The sequence below is a fragment of the Papilio machaon genome, chromosome 15 (assembly GCF_912999745.1).
Source record: "Papilio machaon chromosome 15, ilPapMach1.1, whole genome shotgun sequence".
Taxonomy (NCBI): Eukaryota; Metazoa; Arthropoda; class Insecta; order Lepidoptera; family Papilionidae; genus Papilio; species Papilio machaon.
Genome location: NC_060000.1, coordinates 5,670,923 through 5,691,826, shown reverse-complemented (window position 1 = coordinate 5,691,826; position 20,904 = coordinate 5,670,923). Strand labels below are relative to the sequence as shown.

The following is a 20,904-nucleotide window of genomic DNA, read 5'->3' as shown; positions in this document are numbered from 1 at the left end:
GGATCTTGATGAAATTTGGCACAGATGTAGATCATAGTATAGAAGAACACATAGGCTATTTACGTTTTTTTTTATTTCCACGCCGACGGAGCCGCGGGTGACAGCTAGTGTAACAGTAAATCGGAATTTAATTGCAACAATTACATGTCTCGAAAATCATTTTGGTTTCAAATTGATTTCACGCAGTTCTTACCAATTTCCATCAGCTGAGATCTCGACACAACTCCCTCGTCTTCGTTCTTCTACATGTGATATGCTTGTAGAAGAACGTATACTCATTTATTTGATATTCATGTGAATATAAAAATAAAATGTTATATAATATTTTATCGTCGTATCAAATTAATATTCAGAGTGTTTTAGTTAAAATCTTACATATTTGTACAGGGCTTTGAAAACAATAAAATTCCCAGAACTGAAAGTCGGTTCAAGGTGTTTTTTTCCGGCGACAAACTTTATCAGATTTTCTTTACTACTGTAAAAATTAACTTTTTTACTTTGTAGTTTTTTTTTTTTTGTTTAAAGTTTTCATGACTCACGTAAGCTCGTTTTAAAACGATATAAGAAAATTTAATTTACTTTATAAATTACTTCTTGATTCATTTATAATTTAATGCGCCTACAAACTTTTACGTCAATATAGAAAGGAAATTGTTTCCTATTTTTATAGGAAAATATTTTTAACATCAAATGACGTTTAAATATATTTAATCATTGTTTTTCTATTTTATATATTTGTTTAAAATGTATTGTTTGCATGAATAAATGTTTGATTAAGTTTGCTTTATAATATTCCGAATTTTTAATTCAAATCCCTGTATTTTTTCGTTATCTGTGTAAAATCCTCGAAGTGCCAATAGCATATTTTTTCTTCGACACGGATTCCTGATCTATGAGTCGTAGGTACGAATCTTCAAATTCGACTATTGTCATGAACCATCTTCCACAATCGTTCAGCTTGTTTCGAACGGTTTATGTTTAGGTTGAAATCAACATATAGTTTTACATGCAATAATATAAAACAAGTTTAATAGTTTACTAAGCTATCTATTGATTACGTGAAAAAAGTCTCGTATCATCCGAGGGTAAGGGTTTCGCCGCGACCTATATCAAAATCACGCCTCAAAAGATGCGATGTCATCCATGAAAATGGAAATCAAATGCTATTATATATTTGGCTATATGTATAACCATTTATCTTTATGTTGATATTAGCTGTCGCCCGCGACTCCGTCTGCGCGGAAGTAGAAAAATGTTTAGTAGCCTATGTGTTCCTCCAGACTATATTCTATATCCATTCAAATTTCATCCAGGTCTCTGCCGTTCTGGAGATATCTTGTAACAAACATCCATCCACCCATCAATCCATCCAAACATTCGCAATTATAATACCTATACCTACCACAGGAGGCAGAGTCCTAAGAAAAATTAAAATTTGGTGGATCAATAAACTTTATTTCATTTTTTTTATTTTATAATATTAGTAAGATAACAAATATTTTTCTTGGTATTTGCGTTTTTAAACGTTTAAGACTAAAAATTATTTTTTATTCAAGAGGAGTTAAAAAATTGAAAGTTTCAAAATTTAGAGTCGTTATGATTTAACTTTCCCTTAGTGTTGATTTCTCTTCCATCTCCGGGTGTGGCATTTAGTGTCATTTTTATTTTCCAATTAAAACAGATTTTCTCCTTTCAGAATTTGAAAAAATCATATTCAAATGTATAATACTACTGCAATGCGATTGCTTCGATAACATTCCAAGCAATATGAAACGCTTTTTGCGACCTTGTTTTTGGGGTTTAGATTGACCGACCCTAGCATTGACTAATGTAATAAACAGTTCAAGGCTACATTTAACTGCCCTAAAACGTCTAATAAAACTTAATCAGATTGTTCTTTGCCTTTCAACCTTTTTCAAAACGTAATAAATGATTTAAGTCACGACATTTAAACTACGATATTTTACGATGGCGCAGTGACACAAAATGCCATTTCATAACGTTTCAGTTGAAAGTGCAGAAGCTCTTGTACTAAATTGTTTGTTGTCTTTACTTTTTCAAATAATATAAGAGGGACAAAACTATATTTTTATATAGATATTTCATCACGGGAAACCCACGGTTTGAAAAAAAAATCACTGGTGTCGACGTAGCTATTGATTGGAAGATATTGTACAGACGAATGTTTGTAATTGATTAAATTATGTATTGCACGATACGAAGGCACTCCTTTTTCCGATAATTCCGTTTGTGTTCGTCAGAAATTTCGTCAATGCCACTCACTTTCCTAATGCATGTACCGAGAAATAAATTCCATGAATTATATCTAAAATATTAAGAGCTTCGTCGTTGTTTAAATGAGAACATAGGTACTTGTAATTATATAAAGTTCAATACAACATTTTCAATATTCGATTATGTTGGTTTTTAAAGTTTAATTAAAGTAAAAAAATTAACAGTGATAGATCCCGTAACAACAATATTTGTTGGGTGCACGAATAGGTCGGCCGGTGAAATAGCATGACCACACAGAAGACAGCCGTGAATTGGAAGCAATTCCGCGTTTCTTCTGAGAAGAGTGCGTGTCGAAGGCCTATATTTAGTCCACGTTCCTTTCACACTTTTTTATTTTAAGGAAATGAAAGGAGTGGATCTGGCGGATGAGCGGAAGCATAGGAGGGAGAAATATTCTCTTTTTGTACGACCGGAGGGGTCCATTGGTTAAAGATAGACAACGCACCTGCAATTGCAGATGTCCATGGGCAGCGGTCGCTTCGCTATTTCAGCGAATTCAGGTAGCCGCACGTTAGTTTACCACCTTATAATATAAAAAAGATGTCGAAACTCAGTAACTACTAAACATCATGGGTGTGATAGTACCCAAGTTCATGTTCTGAACTCCTAAGTTTGTGGCAACATGAATTTTCGACCAACAGATTATAAATTATTTTGTCTGGCGTAGCTGTTGTCATCAAAAATGTAAAAGAGTCTTATCAAGCATATTTTTTTTTCATCTCAAATAAAATCAAATTATTTAAGAGTTTGCGATTTATATTTTTTGCAAGTATCAAAATCAAGCGATTTAATTCACTCATCTTTTTTTATTGCAAAGCTCAATGCCTGGTTAACATTATGTCAATGCACGACAGTATCGCTGGCCGAGAATGGACTGTTTTGGCTCACTGGTGCCAGTTAGTTTTCAAATTACGTCAGTTGTATTCCAGTGCTGAGTTTCAACGCTACTATCCTACTGTAATGTAAACCAGGCTTTATTATTATGGTTACATTTACTCTTTAAAGTTTTTTTTTCTTTAGTGCACTTTTATAATTCCATATGATTTTTATCAGCAACCATTAAACTATGAAATGAATTCAAAACTGATATTAAAGGAATTGAAAAAAGAAAAATAGTTCTGTTAATTGCAGATTAATATATTATACCAGACGAAAAAGTAATTGCTTCTGAATTCTAATGTCTTTAAGATAAATAAAACTGCACAGCTTACATTATAAAATGTATAATTTATTACGAGTATTATAAATCATCCAGAATGGACGAATTTTATCATCTTACCAAAATACTGCGAATTTAGCAGTTTTATAGGACGCCAGATGGTGTGCAGATTACTAAAGGCATAACGTTAAAAGTCATAAAAGGTTTGCGATATTCATGAAATGTAATATTTCGTTTGAATAAAATTAACTTAGTTATAATTTACGTTATTAAAATTCAGGGAAATAGAAGCGTTCGACAAAGAAGAAAAAGACGTACGCCAATTTTCCGAAAGAGCTCTCATAAGTGATTAAGAGCCGCGGTTTCGAGAGTGCAGATTGCCGACCTTCGAATGAAGATGGCACTTTAAAAGGAGAAATTACACTTTGGACGTTAAAAAAGCAAAGCAATTCAAGAAAATTCTAATGCATATAATGCGCAGTCTTCTCAAATTTAAAAGAACCGAACAGAAGTACGGTGGTGTACAAAAATTATCACCTCTGCCTCTGATAAAAACTCAATATATGTTCGTATGAAGATATACAAAATCCTACATCGTTTTCTGAATGTTAAAGTAAGCTAATAGGTTAATTATGTCTTTATCCCAATGTTATAGATGTCTTGTCACCTCACAGGGACAAGACGGAATGTCTCGTTGGTGGTAATTATGGCTGTTAATAGACCGCTATTAATTACCTCTTAGTTAGCTTTATCTACACTGATCACATATAACTAAACCACTAATGGAGATGAAGGATTTAGATATATAAATTAATTTAATGGTTGAATTTTCGTATTTGACTACTTACATAACATTATGGTTTTGATTCTGATGACTAGCTATAGCATTGCGGAAAAATTATTAAACAATGAAAGTATTCAAAATCGGTCAAGCCGTTTATGTACCAGATCACAATTCAAGAAATATAATGTGTGTATAACACAGAAAATTCTACTAGGTAGGTTACTTACTTGACTAGTTTTATAAATCTAGATATGTTAATAACTAAAACTATGTACTTATATATAAACTATATAATATATATAAACAAAAACAGCTTTTAAAATATTTGTCTGTCTGTACGTATGTCCACAAGGCCGCGTTTGTTACGGGTAATCTCCGAAACAATTAGACCTATTTTGACGGGACTTTCACGGGAAGGTGGCTGATGCACGCGGGTATAGTATAGACTACTTTTTTAAACATCATGTTATGGAATTCACATTTCGATCACACTTCAACTTAATTGTGGAATGTGTTTCTTATTGACATCGACTTTCATTATCTTTTATAAAAAAACAGAGATAGCAACATGACACATTAATGTAGTTGTTTCGGAGGTGGAAAGATAAAGCTGATAAGTTGGAAATACACGTTGCAATGCAAATAATCCGCCAGCAGTACTAATTGCAAGATAAATGTCGGCGTCCGGGGAAACATAAATCAAATCACGGAATTATTTATCACCTACGTTTCAGACGTTGATATGCTCGCAGTTCGCCTGCTTCAAAATAAATTATTTGTAAGTTTATCATAAATTTCATTTTAAATTACTTAAATACAAGCGTATCCTACAAGAATTGTAACGATTTCCGGGATCAAAAGTAGGCTTTGTCTTCTTAAAGACTATTCCAAATTTTACCGTGAATCGTTAAGCCATTCTTAAGACACCTTCTTACGAACATCGACCTATCTATCAATCAAAATATTCGCATCTATATATATAAAAGAAAGTCGTGTTAGTTACACTATTTATAACTCAAGAACGGCTGAATCGATTTGACTGAAAATTGGTGGGCAGGTAGCTTAGAACCAGGAAACGGACAAAGGATAATTTTTACCCCGTTTTCTATTTTTTATTCCGCACGGACGGAGTCGCGGGTAAAAGCTAGTTTATAATATAAGTAAGATGTTTCTAAACAATGTGACAAATATTGGAGTTTCATACACCTGTAAAATAAATAGCAGCATACACAGTAACATTTATTTTGCCCTTTGGAAAAGCAGGAAGGAAAAGATTTACTTTTTTATGTTACAACTTGGATTAATACATATTGACTCTGTATTGTTAAAGCCAATGAAAACGATGGCAATATGTATCAATACTAGTATTCCTGCAGTAGTAATCCACTGTTACGTAGTCATCAATCAAAATGTGGATATTCTTATCAACAACATGCTATTGTTTTAGTTGGATCAAAAAGGATCGAAATAGCACATTGTTCAGGAACAAAGGCACACTTCTATTTGTTAACGTGAGGTCGTACTGGCGAAATATAAAAAAATGTGAACAAATATTTTGTACATGTCATCTTCTATTCTTGTCCCCACTCTGTGGCATACAGGTTTACAGTGTTCAAAAACCGTGTAAGAAAATTTTCTATCGGATTTTAAAATTTATAACATAAACGTGATTTTTATAATTTTTTGGTAGTCCAAATTCTTAATAATTCGCAATCAACTATCTAACTTGGAAAAGGTACAAGGAAAAATCTAATAAAACTTCACGTTTATTGGATTTATGCCTACGGATATTTTCACAACAGTTTCTGATTTTCCTGTATTAATAAAAATATTAATCATTAACTATACTGTATTTATTTTACAAGACAAATTCATTTATTTCCGATAGTTATTAAGTAGGCCTTCATCTTAGAATTGGATATGGAACTATGAGAGAAATACCTTTAGAACAGACTTTTGGATTTCTAACAAGTTTCTAGAATCAAATTCGAAATTTAAAACCGTGTACAGCTTCAGAAATAATTAGTGCAGAGATTTGGATTGATGAATACAATTTGAAATCCGTTGCAGTGCTCGTGGATTACTGTCACGTGCAATGGACGAGAACTTAACGATTATTAATGACGAAGAACGGCGCTGATCCGTAACGTTATATGCTAATATTAGTTGTAAAAGTTTTTTTATTTATTTTAATCTTCATACAAAAGTCGGTAAAAAAAGATTAGCTAAAATAATTAACGAAACAAAAGGTGAACTGAACACATTTACTGGAGAGCTTAACTCGTGTCGTTTAATGATTTTTCATTGTTTTATTATTAAATCGGTGTAGATTTCTAATATTAAATCTACGCTTAGAGACTTGCTTAGAGACAATTAATTGTGACTGATTGCAGCATAGTTGAACAGCAGATCAATAGGGGTATTTTATTTTGGTGATTAAAAGTGATAAGTGTTACCTATACGAGTACAATCTAATCTCTTTGAAGAGTGAGTTACCGTGGCTTTCTGAGACCTCACTGTATAAAACGTCATCTCCGTCATCACCTTTGATAAAATAGATATAACAATATGCTTTAAACGGAGATTTCTGTCTCAGAAACCCATGTGTAGTGATTAATATTGATTTGCACATTACATCTTTTCTTTTCTCTAAGCACTCCACAGACTTTGGCATAGTTTATATTTTTTCACTACCAATCTAAATCTTATGATTTCTTTTGTATGAAATAGTAATTGTTACAAGGAAGGAGAGAGAATTCAACAGCAACAGTATGAGTTAACCGAGTCATGTCTAGATTTATATGAACGATTGGTAATACTGTTTAATGTGTTTGAAGTGTGATAACTAAAAGCTTAAAGAACTTCGTAACAAAAAGTAAAGTACAGCAAATTTAAATTATTATTTCGAAGCTAATTATCAGTTCTAGTTAGTTAATCTCTTTACATCTCTTATACTTTCATTTTTTGATTCTTTTTAATATGTTATCTGAGTCAAAAGTCAATAATATACATTGAGTTAACATGTATCATACATGTCTTAGCATAATATAGAGAACCTTTTCTTTGCTTGTCTATTTTAATACCGTACCTCATCTAACCCGATAGACCTTTTATCCACTCTTTTCAATTTTCTCAACCCTTTGTTTACCTTTGTCTCAAGTATTCTTGTGTAAATGATAAAATTTCATCTTTTTAAATTGATCATTTATAGTTTTTTTTTTTTTATATTACAAGGTGGCAAACGAGCAAGCGGCCACATGAATTCGCCGAAGTGGCGAAGTGACCGCTGCCCATAGACATTCGCAATTGCAGATGCGTTGCCTACCCTCAATCGACGAAGGGGGACATGCACAAAAAGAGAATATTTAACCTTCTTCTTATGCATCTCCTCCTCCATCAAATCCACCCCCCCCCCCTTCCCATCCTTTCCTTATTAGAAAAGGGGTGGGAAGGGAAAGAGGACTAAAATTAGGCCAAAATTAGGGTTATTCATCGTTTACAAAATTGAAAGTCAGCAACTGAAACACACTTGGTAAACTGATGCTTTTCCATATAATTAACGCCTGTACAAACATTTTATCCATGTTTTAAATAAGAGTGAAAGATTTGACAATATTTTTGATATCATATTTTTTATACTTATTAATTTTATTACATTAAGACGAATGTCAACCCAAATGTTGGTGATGATCTCAATTAATCACTAGTAGAAATTGTCACTATAAATTATTGATTTGTCGTGCTTCCTTTTTTTTACATTATCCTTAAACTGTATACATTAAATACTCTGTTAAAATAACCTCCTTCTTTTTGAAGTCGGCTAAAAAGTGAAAAATGTATTACTATCCATTATAAACGATGAAGCCAAGCTTGATGGATGATGTTAAATTCTAAATGACTTGGATTTACTTAGAAAATAGGAGATAAATTAGTAAATTTTTCAGTGTCCGTCTTTGAAAAATTTGATAATTTATCTTAATCACACAATAAAAATATTCTTGAACGGTTTAAAGGGATTTTATCGTGATTTTTCATTGCTGAAATTGCTGAAGAACAGATAAAATAAAACAGTGGTCTTAATCATGAAAAACTTAGACAGCGTTTCAATTAATAATTGGCGTTAAAACATGTGTTTAAACCAAACAATGTGTAACTGCATTTTTTGGAGTAATACAGTTTTCTTATGTTTTTCAGAGTAAACTCCAAAGAGGAACGGAGTTAAAGTTTAACAAACTGGAAAGGAACAATTTCTTAGCGGGTTTCTTTTTAATAACTGAAACTGACTATAATGAACTTAAAATGAAATGCCATTTGCAGCTAAAGAAAAATAGAGGTAACAATAAACAAAGAGAAATTTTTCAATTGCTGTTTTTCCAAGATCTTAAGATACTTTCTACATTTAATAAACTTTACTCATTTTTTTTTTGTAAAACAGCTGTTCGTTTAAAATCCTAGTATTGGCTTTTTTTGTATCGGGGAGGAAATCTTCAAAAAGATACCCTGCCTTTTTGGAATAAAGGCAGGGTTATGTTAGATTTCTACTCACTAAAACCCCCTCGGTAGCCTTCCTCGAGTGCGACTGCGAGGGTCTCGGGACACATTACACTGAGCTTCTGTAAGCTCCCAGGAAACATACTTACTCGTGCATTCAAATATTTTAGCAACACGAGACCATGTCATGCCACCTTCCCGGGAACTTACACCATTCATCTAAGTAGTCATAATTTTTTTGCTCAGTTGATCTTTCGCGCAATACACCTATCGTTTCTTTGGTTATCCATATTCATAAGTCTATTTTTTTAAAGAATGGTTGGGAACTTAGCCTTAGCTATTGTGGAAAAATGACGAAATAATATTGCGTTTTGTTATTAAGTTTGAATAATATGTTTTGTGTTTATAACTATATCCTCGGTAGTATAGTGGTAAGTATCCCCGCCTGTCACGCGGGAGACCGGGGTTCGATTCCCCGCCGGGGAGACTTTTTTATAAACTGATATTTTAGGGCTTATCCGGAAGAAGGCTAATGGGAATGCATATTCAGTGGGCGTATCACGAATATTTGTGACAATCGCATTCGTAACGTCATTGTCAATTATGACAAAATTAGTATGAGATTTTTGGTGTACTTTACGCCTGATAGGAGCGCGGTACAAATTTTAATACAAATTTTGTCAACAACGATACGAAAGCGATACGATCATAAATATTCGTGCTAGGCCCACAAACATCTTGCTGCGGGTTTCGACTGAAGTGAGAGTTGTAATACCACATTTTGTAATTTCTCAGATTTATTAAAAAAAGACAGACAATATAAATATAAGTCACGGCAGTGAAAACCCACGGTTTAGTTAGTATTTTATAAAGGTGAACGAGAGAGAGAACATTGGTTACTGTTATTGTAAAATAAATGTTATACGATTCAAACATTACATCGGCTCGTAGTAAGCTAGGAACACTTACTATGTAGTTCGAATAAACAACAAATTATAAGTAAAATGCACGCAGGGATATGCCAATCTCCACATCCCTGTCCGGCCTATACCTAAATTGATGTTATAGGCAGCGTCTCGTATGAATCTGCGAGCCACCATAAAGTTTGGATGGTACAGTACTTAAAAGAAGTACATATATGCAAATGTGTTCTTCGAAATATTTTTTATTACTATCTTCCTTATATCTTGTTTTCCTTATTTACGTCCTTCCCTTGTTTTACGTGTCAACGTTATGTCAACAAAGTAGGTACCTAAGTAATCTGCCTGGCATCCTACTTTATAACAAATCCGTTCGATAAAGTTAATAAATATTTCATCCAATACTATTTATGTAATGTTAAAATATTTAGTTTAAATAAAAATAGATGTAGAATAAAATTACTTTTACTAATATTATAAATGCGAATGTTTAGATGGATGGATCAATGGTTGGATGTTTGTTTAAAGGTATCTCCGGAACGGCTCAACGGATCTTGATGAAATGTGGCATAGATGTAGAGCATAGTTTGTAAGAACACATAGGCTACTAATAAAGGTTATTTTTAATTCCGCGCGGACGGAGTCACGGGTGACAGCTAGTCAGCCCATAAGTAGTAAACGATATGACAGTATCATACAATTCATCAATTTATTACGCTAGATGGCGTTATGGACAGACAATTTTATTTTATTGGATTTGGTGGATATTTATTAGTAATTTTCATCTTAACTGTGGATATCCACTTTTACAGAAACGTAGTAAAGTGACAAACAAATAAGCATATCCATCTATCTATTTTAGTAAAACTGGAGAGTCTGTAGTAAAATCGAAAAAAAAAAAACATATTTCTGCAAATACATAAATTGTATTTATGAATATAACATATGCTGATTACCAAAGTCCATATTTAAAAATTCTTGTCTGTCTGCCTGTCCGCAACGACGCGCTTGTTCCGGGTAATCTCCGAAACGTTTGGACCGATTTTGACGGGACTTTAGCGAAGGTAGCTGATGCACGCGGACCTATATCTATTATATAAAATTCTCGTGTCACAGTTTTCGTTCCCGTACTCCTCCGAAACGGCTTGACCGATTCTCAAGAAATTTTGTGAGCATATTCAGTAGGTCTGAGAATCGGCCAACATCTATTTATCATACCCCCCCCCATTTTTTAACTGCGCGCGGACGGAGTCGCAGGCGACAGCTAGTTCTATATATTTTTCAGCTCCGACGAAGCCGCGGGCGATCGCTATTTCAATATTTTTGTCTCTTTTTTAAACTAGCTGTCTCCGGTGACTCCGTCCACGCGAAATTTAAAAAAAATCACTCAATTGGTAGCCTATGTGTTCTTCCACACTATGTTCTATAGCCATGCCAAATTTCATCCAGATACGTTGAGGCATTTTGGAGATATCTTCAAACAAATATCAATCCATCCATCCACCTAAACATTCGCATTTATATCCATCCACCTATATATTCGCATTTATAATATTAATAACGTTAGGCATTTTCATTGCGATCGAAGATAAATGATTTCGAAAGTTTTATAGGAATTTCCAGCTTTAAATAGAACCCTTCGTTCTACGGAATTGGTGTCAATTAATTCTGTAATGACATCGTATATTACTTTTACGTCCTAAAACTGTTAAAGTTAAACTTGTGCTAAATTAGAAAAACACATTAACACATTACTTTGACTTCCACCATATTTTTTGAAGTTTTTGAAAAAAAAATTTGTAAATACATATATGAGCGAAGTTTTTTCCAGAATTTTTTGGAACGTAAAACGTTTTTGGTAACATTTTAATATTTGTTACTTTCAAAAGATGAATCAATTAAATGTCTTTATTATATGAAAACTACACAATTCGAGTGTTACAGGAAATATCTACGTGTTACTATCATCATGCGTAAAACCCCCAAGCACTTGACTATGAACCTGGTAATAAACAAAAATTTAAATTAAAAAATAAACGCAGAGGAGAACCCACATTAAAAATAAAATATAAAATCTTGGAATAATTTCGTTTAGGCATAATTAATATTAATTAATAATGACAGCCTATTTTTAGCTAAGCACTATTTTTGAACAAAAGTATTCGCACGAATTTACAGTTTAGCAAGTTCTTAATTAATAAATTCTAAAGCGTGATAGCAATAATTGAAACTGAATTGATATAAATCAGATCAGATTATCACCTCGAATCATTTATTACGATATCAATTAATTTTCTTTTTGTCTTCACTGTTATCTGGAAGTCATTTCGTCGAAGTGAGATCCTTTGGTCATTAATACAGGCTGACGGATGGTCTGTCACCGTCAAAGAGACCTGAGGGGTCTATTACGAATATTTGCGATAGACATTTTTGTAACGTCGTCGACAAAATATGTTACGTCCGATAGCGGCGCTGCTGTACAGATCTAATATAAATTTTGTCAATGAAGGTACGAAAACTTGCTCGTTATTTTCATGCTAGGAGTCTTAATATATTTATTAACTTATATTTTATAACAAACCATAGAATATGTTATCAAAATGCAAAAATTTTCAACCAACATATTATACTGGCAAAAGTTTCTAACTAGATTTTTTCTTAGATTTAACGAATCAATAATGAAGTGTTCTCTGAGAAAGATAATCCAATACTCAATCCACAATAGAAGAGTTTATGGTTAGGTTAATTAAATTCCCTTTTCTCAAAATAACTGTCAAATCACTGTTTTAATTTTGAACGCAAGTAAAAAAACATTAAAACATAAAAGTATCAAGCTATGTCATTTTAAATATTAAGACTGAATTTATAAACCCTTGACAAATAATACCCTTGTTGAATACAGAAATGAGTTGAATAGTTTTTCATTTCAATAGAACAGAAAATGGAGCTGCTCTCATTAGACATAGCAGCATACGGAATGTCATTACCTATGAGAAGATATATGCTAGGTATTTCGAAATGGAGTCTTTCATAAAAATCACAAAGCGCCTGCATGTTTATTAGCGGCAATATTTTAAAAAGACATCATTGCAACTACGCCTGCAGAAGGAAATGTATATTTTAAAATTATAATATCTTTGTGGACCCTATAATAAGCCCGTTAAAGGAGGAGATGAAAATCTTCCAAGCCTATAACATGTCTGTAATATTACGTAAGACAGTAAATTACTCAAAGAGGTTTTCGTTGTTAAATATATAACGTTATCAGTCGCTCAGTATGGTTTATTATTAATTCAATAAAGGTTTTGGGTCTTTGTGCGGTTTCTGGAAACGGAATATGTGATAGAAATTTGACATTTACGCTTAAGATGTTTATTTATAAATCGAGCAAATTCTATGTTTGTATATCCACCAAAAAATATAAACCAATAAACTACAAGTGTATCCTTTTAAGTAGATTAGGCAAAGATAATATTAGTTTCCACTTCATACTGTGGAAAGAAGAATGAAAATATTTTTGTTGTATGTCGACTTCCACACTGTCTAATCATTTACTAGGAGTTTCCTTTTAACATATTAGGTGTTGCCTGCGACTTCGTTCGCGAAAAACTGCCAACAAATGAAATATTTTTTTCAAATAGGTTCAGTATTTTCGAAGCCTATTCAACGCAAACAAATTAACAATGAAATCTTTCCTCTTCATAATATTGAGCATAGACAATTAGGAAGTAAAATTATGTACGTAATACCTTTATGAATAAGAAACTACGTTCTCTAATCATCATCTCCCTGTGCTTGTATCGCTCACGTATGCTCAGACCAATAGTTTTCTTCCTCCAGATATGTTTATCTTCCGTCATATTAGACGTCAATACCTTCTTTATCATGTCACCATTCACACAATTCATCTCTTCCTACGTTTCTTTGATAATAAAAGTTATTTGAAATCTATTATCGTTCTTTATAATTCTCTGCAGACTGTTCAAGACTGTCGACCCTTATGTATAAATTCATCATCTCCCTGACCTTGTCTCACTTACGTAGGGTCGATGCACCAGGTTTCCGTCCTCCAAATAAATCTGTCTGCCGTCATCTTCATTGTCACCCCCTACTTGATCTTGTCACAAAATTTATACGCAATAACACACTTTAAGAAGCGCAACTCTGGTGAGTAATATGTGCAATAGTGTTTTTCCCTCCGATGACACACTGCATCGATAACACAAAGGTATATTTACCACGTATTAGAATTTCCATACATTAAGTAAATGAAACAGTTCCACTGAGAGGGGATTATATTAAACACTTGAACGGTTGGTGAAGGCGGTTTTAATTACATCGAACATTATTTAATTCTTTTTTAAGATAACTACAATTAATTTTCTATTTTATTACGATAAAGATTGAGTATATAATTACAATAACATGTTAATTTACCTTGCGATAAATAAATTGTCCAAGATTTTAAACCGGTGTTCGCATCACAATTTTCCTTATTCATTTTTAGAGATCCGATTAAAGTTGTATAAAACAAAAAAAAATCCTCAAAATATATTTTTTTTTATAAAAGTCACTTCTTTTTATATGAAATTATAAATAAAAAAATCTTATATAGGTTTATGCCTATCTTGGTGTACCGGGACTAAATATAATTAAAACGCTTCAAGTTTCTGAAGAGATTTTAAAAACTGTAGTAACAGGTGGGCACTAGGAATCCGCTTGTAGGACTCTTAATGTAACGATACAGAACCCAATAATTAATCTCTAGCCATTTCTGCTCATCTAAAAACAAATTAAAGAAAATCAAAATTGTTGATAAATTACTATTAAATTTTAAATCAAGTCATATTTAAAAAATATCGAGAACCCATTTATAATTTATACTGTTTTAAAAACAATCATACAAACGAATCCTTTGAGAAGTTTATAAATTAAATTTAAAAAAATAATAATTAATTTATATTTAGAATTTGATTATATATCAATAATAATATTAAAACTGGTAATAAATAATTAAAACTGTGTTACAAGGTGAAGATTTTTAATTATTATAACGGGAACCCGCATTGGACGATTACTGGTTCACAGGTTTTTATTTATGTTTTTGCAAAATGTCGGACAAACCAGTCGACGTTGAACCGTTCGAAGAGCAAGACGTTTATCGTGTAAATTGATTTTATTAATTACGTATTGTAAGTACAATTTAATTATATTCATTTTTGATGTTTAATTCCTAAATTAAATATGATTATAATGAAAATGATTTCAGTTTACTATTACCATTTGTTTGTACTTCATTTATGTTTTTTTTTTCGCTAGTATATCTTATAAATCTTAATGTATTACTCAGAAACAATTGTTTACTGTGCATTAGCAAACATACCTTTTTAAGTAATACATTTCTGCTTCTATAATAGACAACACTTTAGGGGAATATTTTGTATTGAGCACATGTTTAGTTATTCATGAAGAGAATTTTATTTGTTTGAACGCGTTTGTCTCAGGGATCTACTTTCAAGGGTAAAACTGTTGTGACTTACCATAGTATTTTATTGAAAAAGTTTCTTAGTATTAGATAAATAACTTTTAAGATATTTATTAAATAAATATTTTATTGTTTGATAAAGTAATGTATGTTTATATTTATATACAATACAATAATCTGACGATGACGTGACTCCTGCGACGCAAGGAATTTTAAACTTAGAATTCGCGAAATAAAAGATTTATCATATTTTAAGTTTAGGAATCTTTTTAATGATGTAGTATTAAAAAAATCACAACAATAAAATATACTACAAACAAACGACGCTCCAACTGAACAAGAATATCAACATATAAATTTAATATTATGATTTTGGGTTTTAACTTTGCTAAAACTTGAATTGACACTTACTGTTGACTTTATTTTTCCAATGAGAATGTAAGGGATGACAAAATTTGTCAGAACAAGTGTCAGTGCAGTCGGAAAGAAGTAAGGTTCAACATACCACTTCCGACGTTAAAAACTCTAATCGCGAAAGTTGTTTAGATTTTATTATATTTAGAACATTGAATTGTAAGACGTAACAAAGAATGTGTTAATACAGTCTTATTAAATAACTAGCTTTCACCCGTGACTCCGTCCGCGCAGAATTAAAAAACAATACACAATAGTGTATGTGTAGTAGCCTATGTGTTCTTCCAGTCTATGATCTACATCTATGACAAATTTCATCGAGATCCGTTAAGCCATTTCGGAGATACCTTCAAACATCCATCCATCCATTATAATATTAGTAAGATTAAATATTTTTGTCATTCAGATGTCTTACATACAAATCTTGTTGATCGCTGCGTACGTTGGCCTGGTGTGGAGTCAACGACCTTTCTTCGCGGGTTCCCGGCCAATCGGATATCCGGAGGTGGAAAAACCATCAACGTCTGCAGATGAACTTGGAAATCGGTAAGAATTACTAAGATCCAGTACACTCTGGATTTATATTATTAACACTTAAATATTAGATTCCAGTGATTAGTCACTAATCGGAAATCGAAATTTGTATTCCTATTTCCACTGAAGCGGTCACGACAGCTATACAATAACTGCCGTGCGACTAACCGCTTAGTGGGAATAAGGACTAAACTGTTTACTAGTTTAGAGTACAAAATCGTGAAAGATTTTTAATACATTCTGTTTACTTTACCGGTAAAAACCAAAGCTCACAATCTGTCTTGGAAAATTTATCATCAAAAACTTTATTTGCTTCTCAAGCAGGTTTCTTTAATATATTAGTCAGATTTACCTGTTGTTTTAATATTCAAGAAACTTAGTCATATTTTAAGACTGAATGGTAGGGAAAATGTGGTTTTAGGTACACAAAGGGTAGGCATAAGTCACCAAATAACCTTGAACATCAGACACAGAACATGCACAACCTAACTTATCTTACGGATGGATAAATGATCTTATGGATGGATAGATGAATGGATTTTTTTTAGAAAGTATCTTCAGAACGAAAGTATGGATCTCGTTGAAATTTGACATAGATGTAGAACATAGCTTGGAAGTTCATATAGGTTACCAATTAAGTATATTTTTAATATTGCGCGATTACATGCTCCTTGTTGTTGTTCATTTCAGATTTGGCGAAGGTACCACGCAAAGATTACCGCTTGAGGCTCAAGGCGACAGAGATCTAGTTGACAGATTAAGCAAACTACCATTAGATAAGCAGCCGTTCTGGTTTATCAATTGGCAGGCGCTGGAAGCTCACAGACAAAGACCGCAGTCTTATCCAATCAGACCTAATCCATTTGCTCAAAATCCTATTGTTCCTAATAACTCAGGAAACTTCAATACTGGCGACCTCGGTAACAGAAGTGGCGGTGCTAACAAAAATACTTCAGCGAATTCCAGTTCATCTGCACCTCCATCTACGGAAACCATTAAGTCTAGTACAAACCCCAGTACACTCAAATCACAAGAAAATAATCCAAAATCAAGTACTTCAAATAAGGATGCGATAGAAAAGAAGCTGTGAAATTGAATATTCTAAGATCTGTACCAATTTTCATTTATTTACTACGCCTAGAAGAAAATCTAATTTGACTGTACTAATACTGAAAATAATGAAATCCATTATACTAATATCAATAATGAAATAAATCATTTTATTTAGTTAATAAGTCTTTTCTTAACCAATTAATGCAACATGTTACTTTTAAAGACAAAAAAAAAGTTTAAGCGATCAAAGCGATGATTGCGCCTGACAAAAATAAATAGCTACGAGCTATTTACTCACTTTAACAATTTTTTATCACAATAGCATTGTCAATAAGGAAGGATCTTTAGTATAGGAAAAATATCTGTATAATACAATCTTGTTAAACACTACTATTGAGTTGTTAATTTATTTTGGTTTTACTTTATTGTTCCTGTTTTATATTCAAATCGTAGTACAGAGCGAAAGATTGACAATTTTTGATTTCGTCATTCTTTATTTGGAAGAAAAGGCACGCGGGAACAGAGTAATCCTGATTTCTACGTCTTTTTATGAGCAAGCGCTATAAAAGTGATCATTTGGTTTGGAATCTTCTGGAATCTCGGAATGAAATAAAAATAAAATAAAATGAAGTTAGTATTTCAGTACACCAGTGGTAATAAGAAGAAATAAAAACGTATACTAACCCTTTCTGCTGCTCACAGAGTCATGTAGTAATGTAGTCAAAAAGTCCCTTAGTGCTTGTTCATGTTGACTCACGGGCGCGGTCTTGAAATATCAAACACATGGAAATTACACATGCGGTCTAGGGCCCTTCGAACATAAGGCTACGTAAATCGTCGTTACTATTGTTCAGTGATTGTCGCGAGTATGGCGCAGTACCCGAGTGACACATCATTGAATCTTCGACGCGAGTCATCTTAGCGGTCAGACAGGTACACAGAAAAATTGAATTTCGTTATATATGTGTACGAAATAATTATGAATATTTTATATTACATACAGAGACTTTAATTTTTTTTAAACTGCATAGATGATTGTTCGTCTATCTTGAAAATCGTCCCTACTTTTCCTGCGAAGATCTTGACAGTTTGCGGGAGACTGGCGCCGCCGGCGATGTGCTAGCGTACGAACCTCTAAATGTACTCTATGACATTGTATTGCGCTCGTAGCTTGGAGATAAATATCACCAGGTATCGAAGATTTACGTAGCCTTGTGTACGAAGGGCTTTAGTAGCCCCGCGCCCGCGTGTTCAACGTGAACAAGCACTTAAGTGTTCATTTCTTATACACTTATGCACTAAGAGACAACTTAGAACCTTTAGGTAACTCTGAATGAAACAGTTTGTCAGCTGTTTCATTTTATATAGTAACTTGTTAACTATACTAACATGCGTAACACATAAAACCTCATGCACAGATAATTAAAAGTTACCATACAATATGTCATAAAAATTCTGAAAGCGTTTTTCTGATTCTTCTTGAAGTCATGATCATGAACTAAATATTATTCTTTAGTTTATTGCCGTTGTATCTACATAATTTAAGTTTATAAAGAAATCTTTGTTATAAACTTTTTATTATGTCTAATAATGGTAAACGTGCGTAAATACATGCATAACGTATTTACTTAAGGGTATATATTTGCAAAATACTAGAAATATTAGTTATTCTTAAACTGAAGGAAGAAAACAGGTGCTTGTACAAACATTTCATATTGGTTATATACGCGTAAGTAATTTTTAAACTAATTATATGTTGCACTGAGAGTCAAGCACGAATATTAGTGATAATGTTTTCGTAACGTCATCGACAAAATTTGTGCAGCGCCGCTCCCGGGCGTATAGTACGTCAGCAAATTTCTTACAAATTTTGATTAATTTTGTCGAGACGTTACGAAGGAGCATGTCACATATACTAGTGGTAGGCCCTCTGGTATAATTTTTTTCTAAATTCCTAGATTACAAATTATTTACTTCATACGAGTTGATACACAGAAGAAGCCATCCTACGACACAATTACAAATCTTTCAGAGATCCTATCAGATAGGTCGAGAACTATCATGTAATTAATCTAAAGTGGTTATTAGGTTAGTTTAATCTCTCAATGTAGTCATTTAATTTTACTGTTGATTTCTAAATAGGTGATGGATCTTAAACCAGTTTTGTTGTTGATTGCATCTTTATGCTTCGTATTGAGTCAACGACCTTTTTACGCTGGGAAACATCCGATTGGTTATCCGGAAGTAGAGGAGACTTCTGATGATGGCGGGTAAGAAACTGTTATTTTGGAGTTAAAGTTATTAGAGTAGTTATACGATTATCAAAAGAAAATAATACACTTTCATTTAATGTTGAGTTGTAACAAATTTAAATATAGTGAAATACAAAATTATACCATTCTGACTACATTTCTTAGCAATCATGGAGTGATAATAGATTATAATCTTATTACCAATTAGGTAACCTTAGAGTAAAATGAGGTGCGTCAATGGCTCAGGGGTTAAGCACTTGACTTGCAATCTGCAGGTCCTGGGTTCGAATCCCGCCATGTGCTAATGTGTTTTTTGATTTACATATGTATATTTATCCGAAAATCTTACGATGAAGGAAAACATCGTGATGCTGCACATATCTGAGAAGAAATTCAATGATATGTGTGATGTCAATCCGCACTTGGCCAGCGTGGTTGACTATGGCCTAGTCACCCCTAACTTGGGGTAGGCTCCGAGCCCCTCGTTGGGGACGTATAGTTAGCTGATGATGATGATGGCCTACGAATTATTTCATATTAGCAAGCTGTAACGGTCTATTTACTGTGTTTCAGCTTGTGATTTGTTAACCTAAAAAATTATAATTATTTTCAGATCTACTGAATTTCCATTAGAAAGATTACCTCTCGAAGCTCGCGGAGATATAGAACTAGTAAAAAGGTTAATCAAATTACCGATAGATCAGCAACCGTTTTGGCTTATCAACTGGCAAGCTTTGGAGTGGTACAGGCAACATCCAAGGACATATCCCATACGTCAGAATTCATTCCTCGATAACCAATAACTTTTGATTAAAAAAAATACTTTCTTCTGCTAAGAAAAAACTGCTTCGAATAACCTTTCTTTCTCTCTCAAAGGATTTTGCTTTATCTTTTCTAATAGTGAGTTGTAGTGCCGAAACATCTGTCTAAAAATGTATTGTTTTCCTTTTCATTATCTCTGGAAAACCATAGATAAAAATATATGTAGTTTCGGCAGTTAAAGTCTACTGTTAGGTAGATAACTTGTGGCAGTTTTTTTCGAGGCAATTGAAATAAAACACGATTGTACTTTTAGGAATATTAACATATTCAATGTATAATTACACATACAAAACAATAGCATACTTGAAGTAATAAAAACACATCATATTGACTTTTTTTTTTAAATAAATAAACCCTTAACACTAAGCGTATACTTAAAATTAACAAGTCACAGGAGTAAAATAGAAATAGATGGGGGCATTTAGAACAACTGGATGACTTATTTTTAAACTTATCCCATGTACAGTCAGAGAATTTCGCAGTGTTCCACTTTGAGATAAATTACCTTGTCCCATGTAAAGAGACAAATTCCGCCCCTTTTTGCCGATTGACATATTTTCGTACGGACACATTTAAAAGCTGCGTCCTATTCGGTAATTTTGAAACATTAGCTTTTAAGTTGGAATACCGCTAGTTTCCCTGATTGTACATACATAACTATGTGTACTGAGTTACTTTAAATGTACTTAATGAAG

The 20,904-nt window shown here is 32.8% G+C and overlaps 2 protein-coding genes and 1 non-coding gene across 5 annotated transcripts in view; all 3 read left to right on the top strand.

Moving 5' to 3' along the window:
- LOC106710225 overlaps window positions 1–17,310 on the top strand; it is a 35,537-nt gene extending 18,227 nt beyond the window's left edge. For 2 of the 3 annotated variants that reach the window (XM_045681176.1, XM_045681177.1), the window contains exons 2-3: window positions 15,955–16,094; window positions 16,773–17,310. In XM_045681176.1, coding sequence (XP_045537132.1) covers window positions 15,955–16,094; window positions 16,773–17,172 — 540 coding nt within the window. In that variant the 3' untranslated portion in view covers window positions 17,173–17,310. Of the gene's footprint in view, window positions 1–14,747; window positions 14,842–15,954; window positions 16,095–16,772 lie in introns of those variants that run through there. The other variant, XM_014502230.2, reaches the window with a different exon arrangement.
- On the top strand, window positions 9,144–9,215 carry Trnad-guc. Its single transcript has one exon. It is a non-coding gene; the product is annotated as a tRNA-Asp (tRNA).
- Window positions 17,311–19,243: 1,933 nt separating the features above from the next.
- On the top strand, window positions 19,244–20,549 carry LOC106710246. The gene is made up of 2 exons (XM_014502252.2): window positions 19,244–19,405; window positions 20,001–20,549. The coding sequence occupies exons 1-2, from the start codon at window positions 19,281–19,283 to the stop codon at window positions 20,188–20,190; spliced, it is 315 nt and encodes a 104-aa protein (XP_014357738.2). The 5' UTR covers window positions 19,244–19,280; the 3' UTR covers window positions 20,191–20,549.
- Window positions 20,550–20,904: the final 355 nt, after the last annotated feature.

Bases quoted from the DNA above. Each gene is read 5' to 3' on its own strand.
- LOC106710246 (XM_014502252.2), top strand. From the start codon at position 19,281: ATGGATCTTAAACCAGTTTTGTTGTTGATTGCATCTTTATGCTTCGTA. The intron at 19,406-20,000 runs GTAAGAAACTGT...AATTATTTTCAG, and splicing joins GAGACTTCTGATGATGGCGG to ATCTACTGAATTTCCATTAG.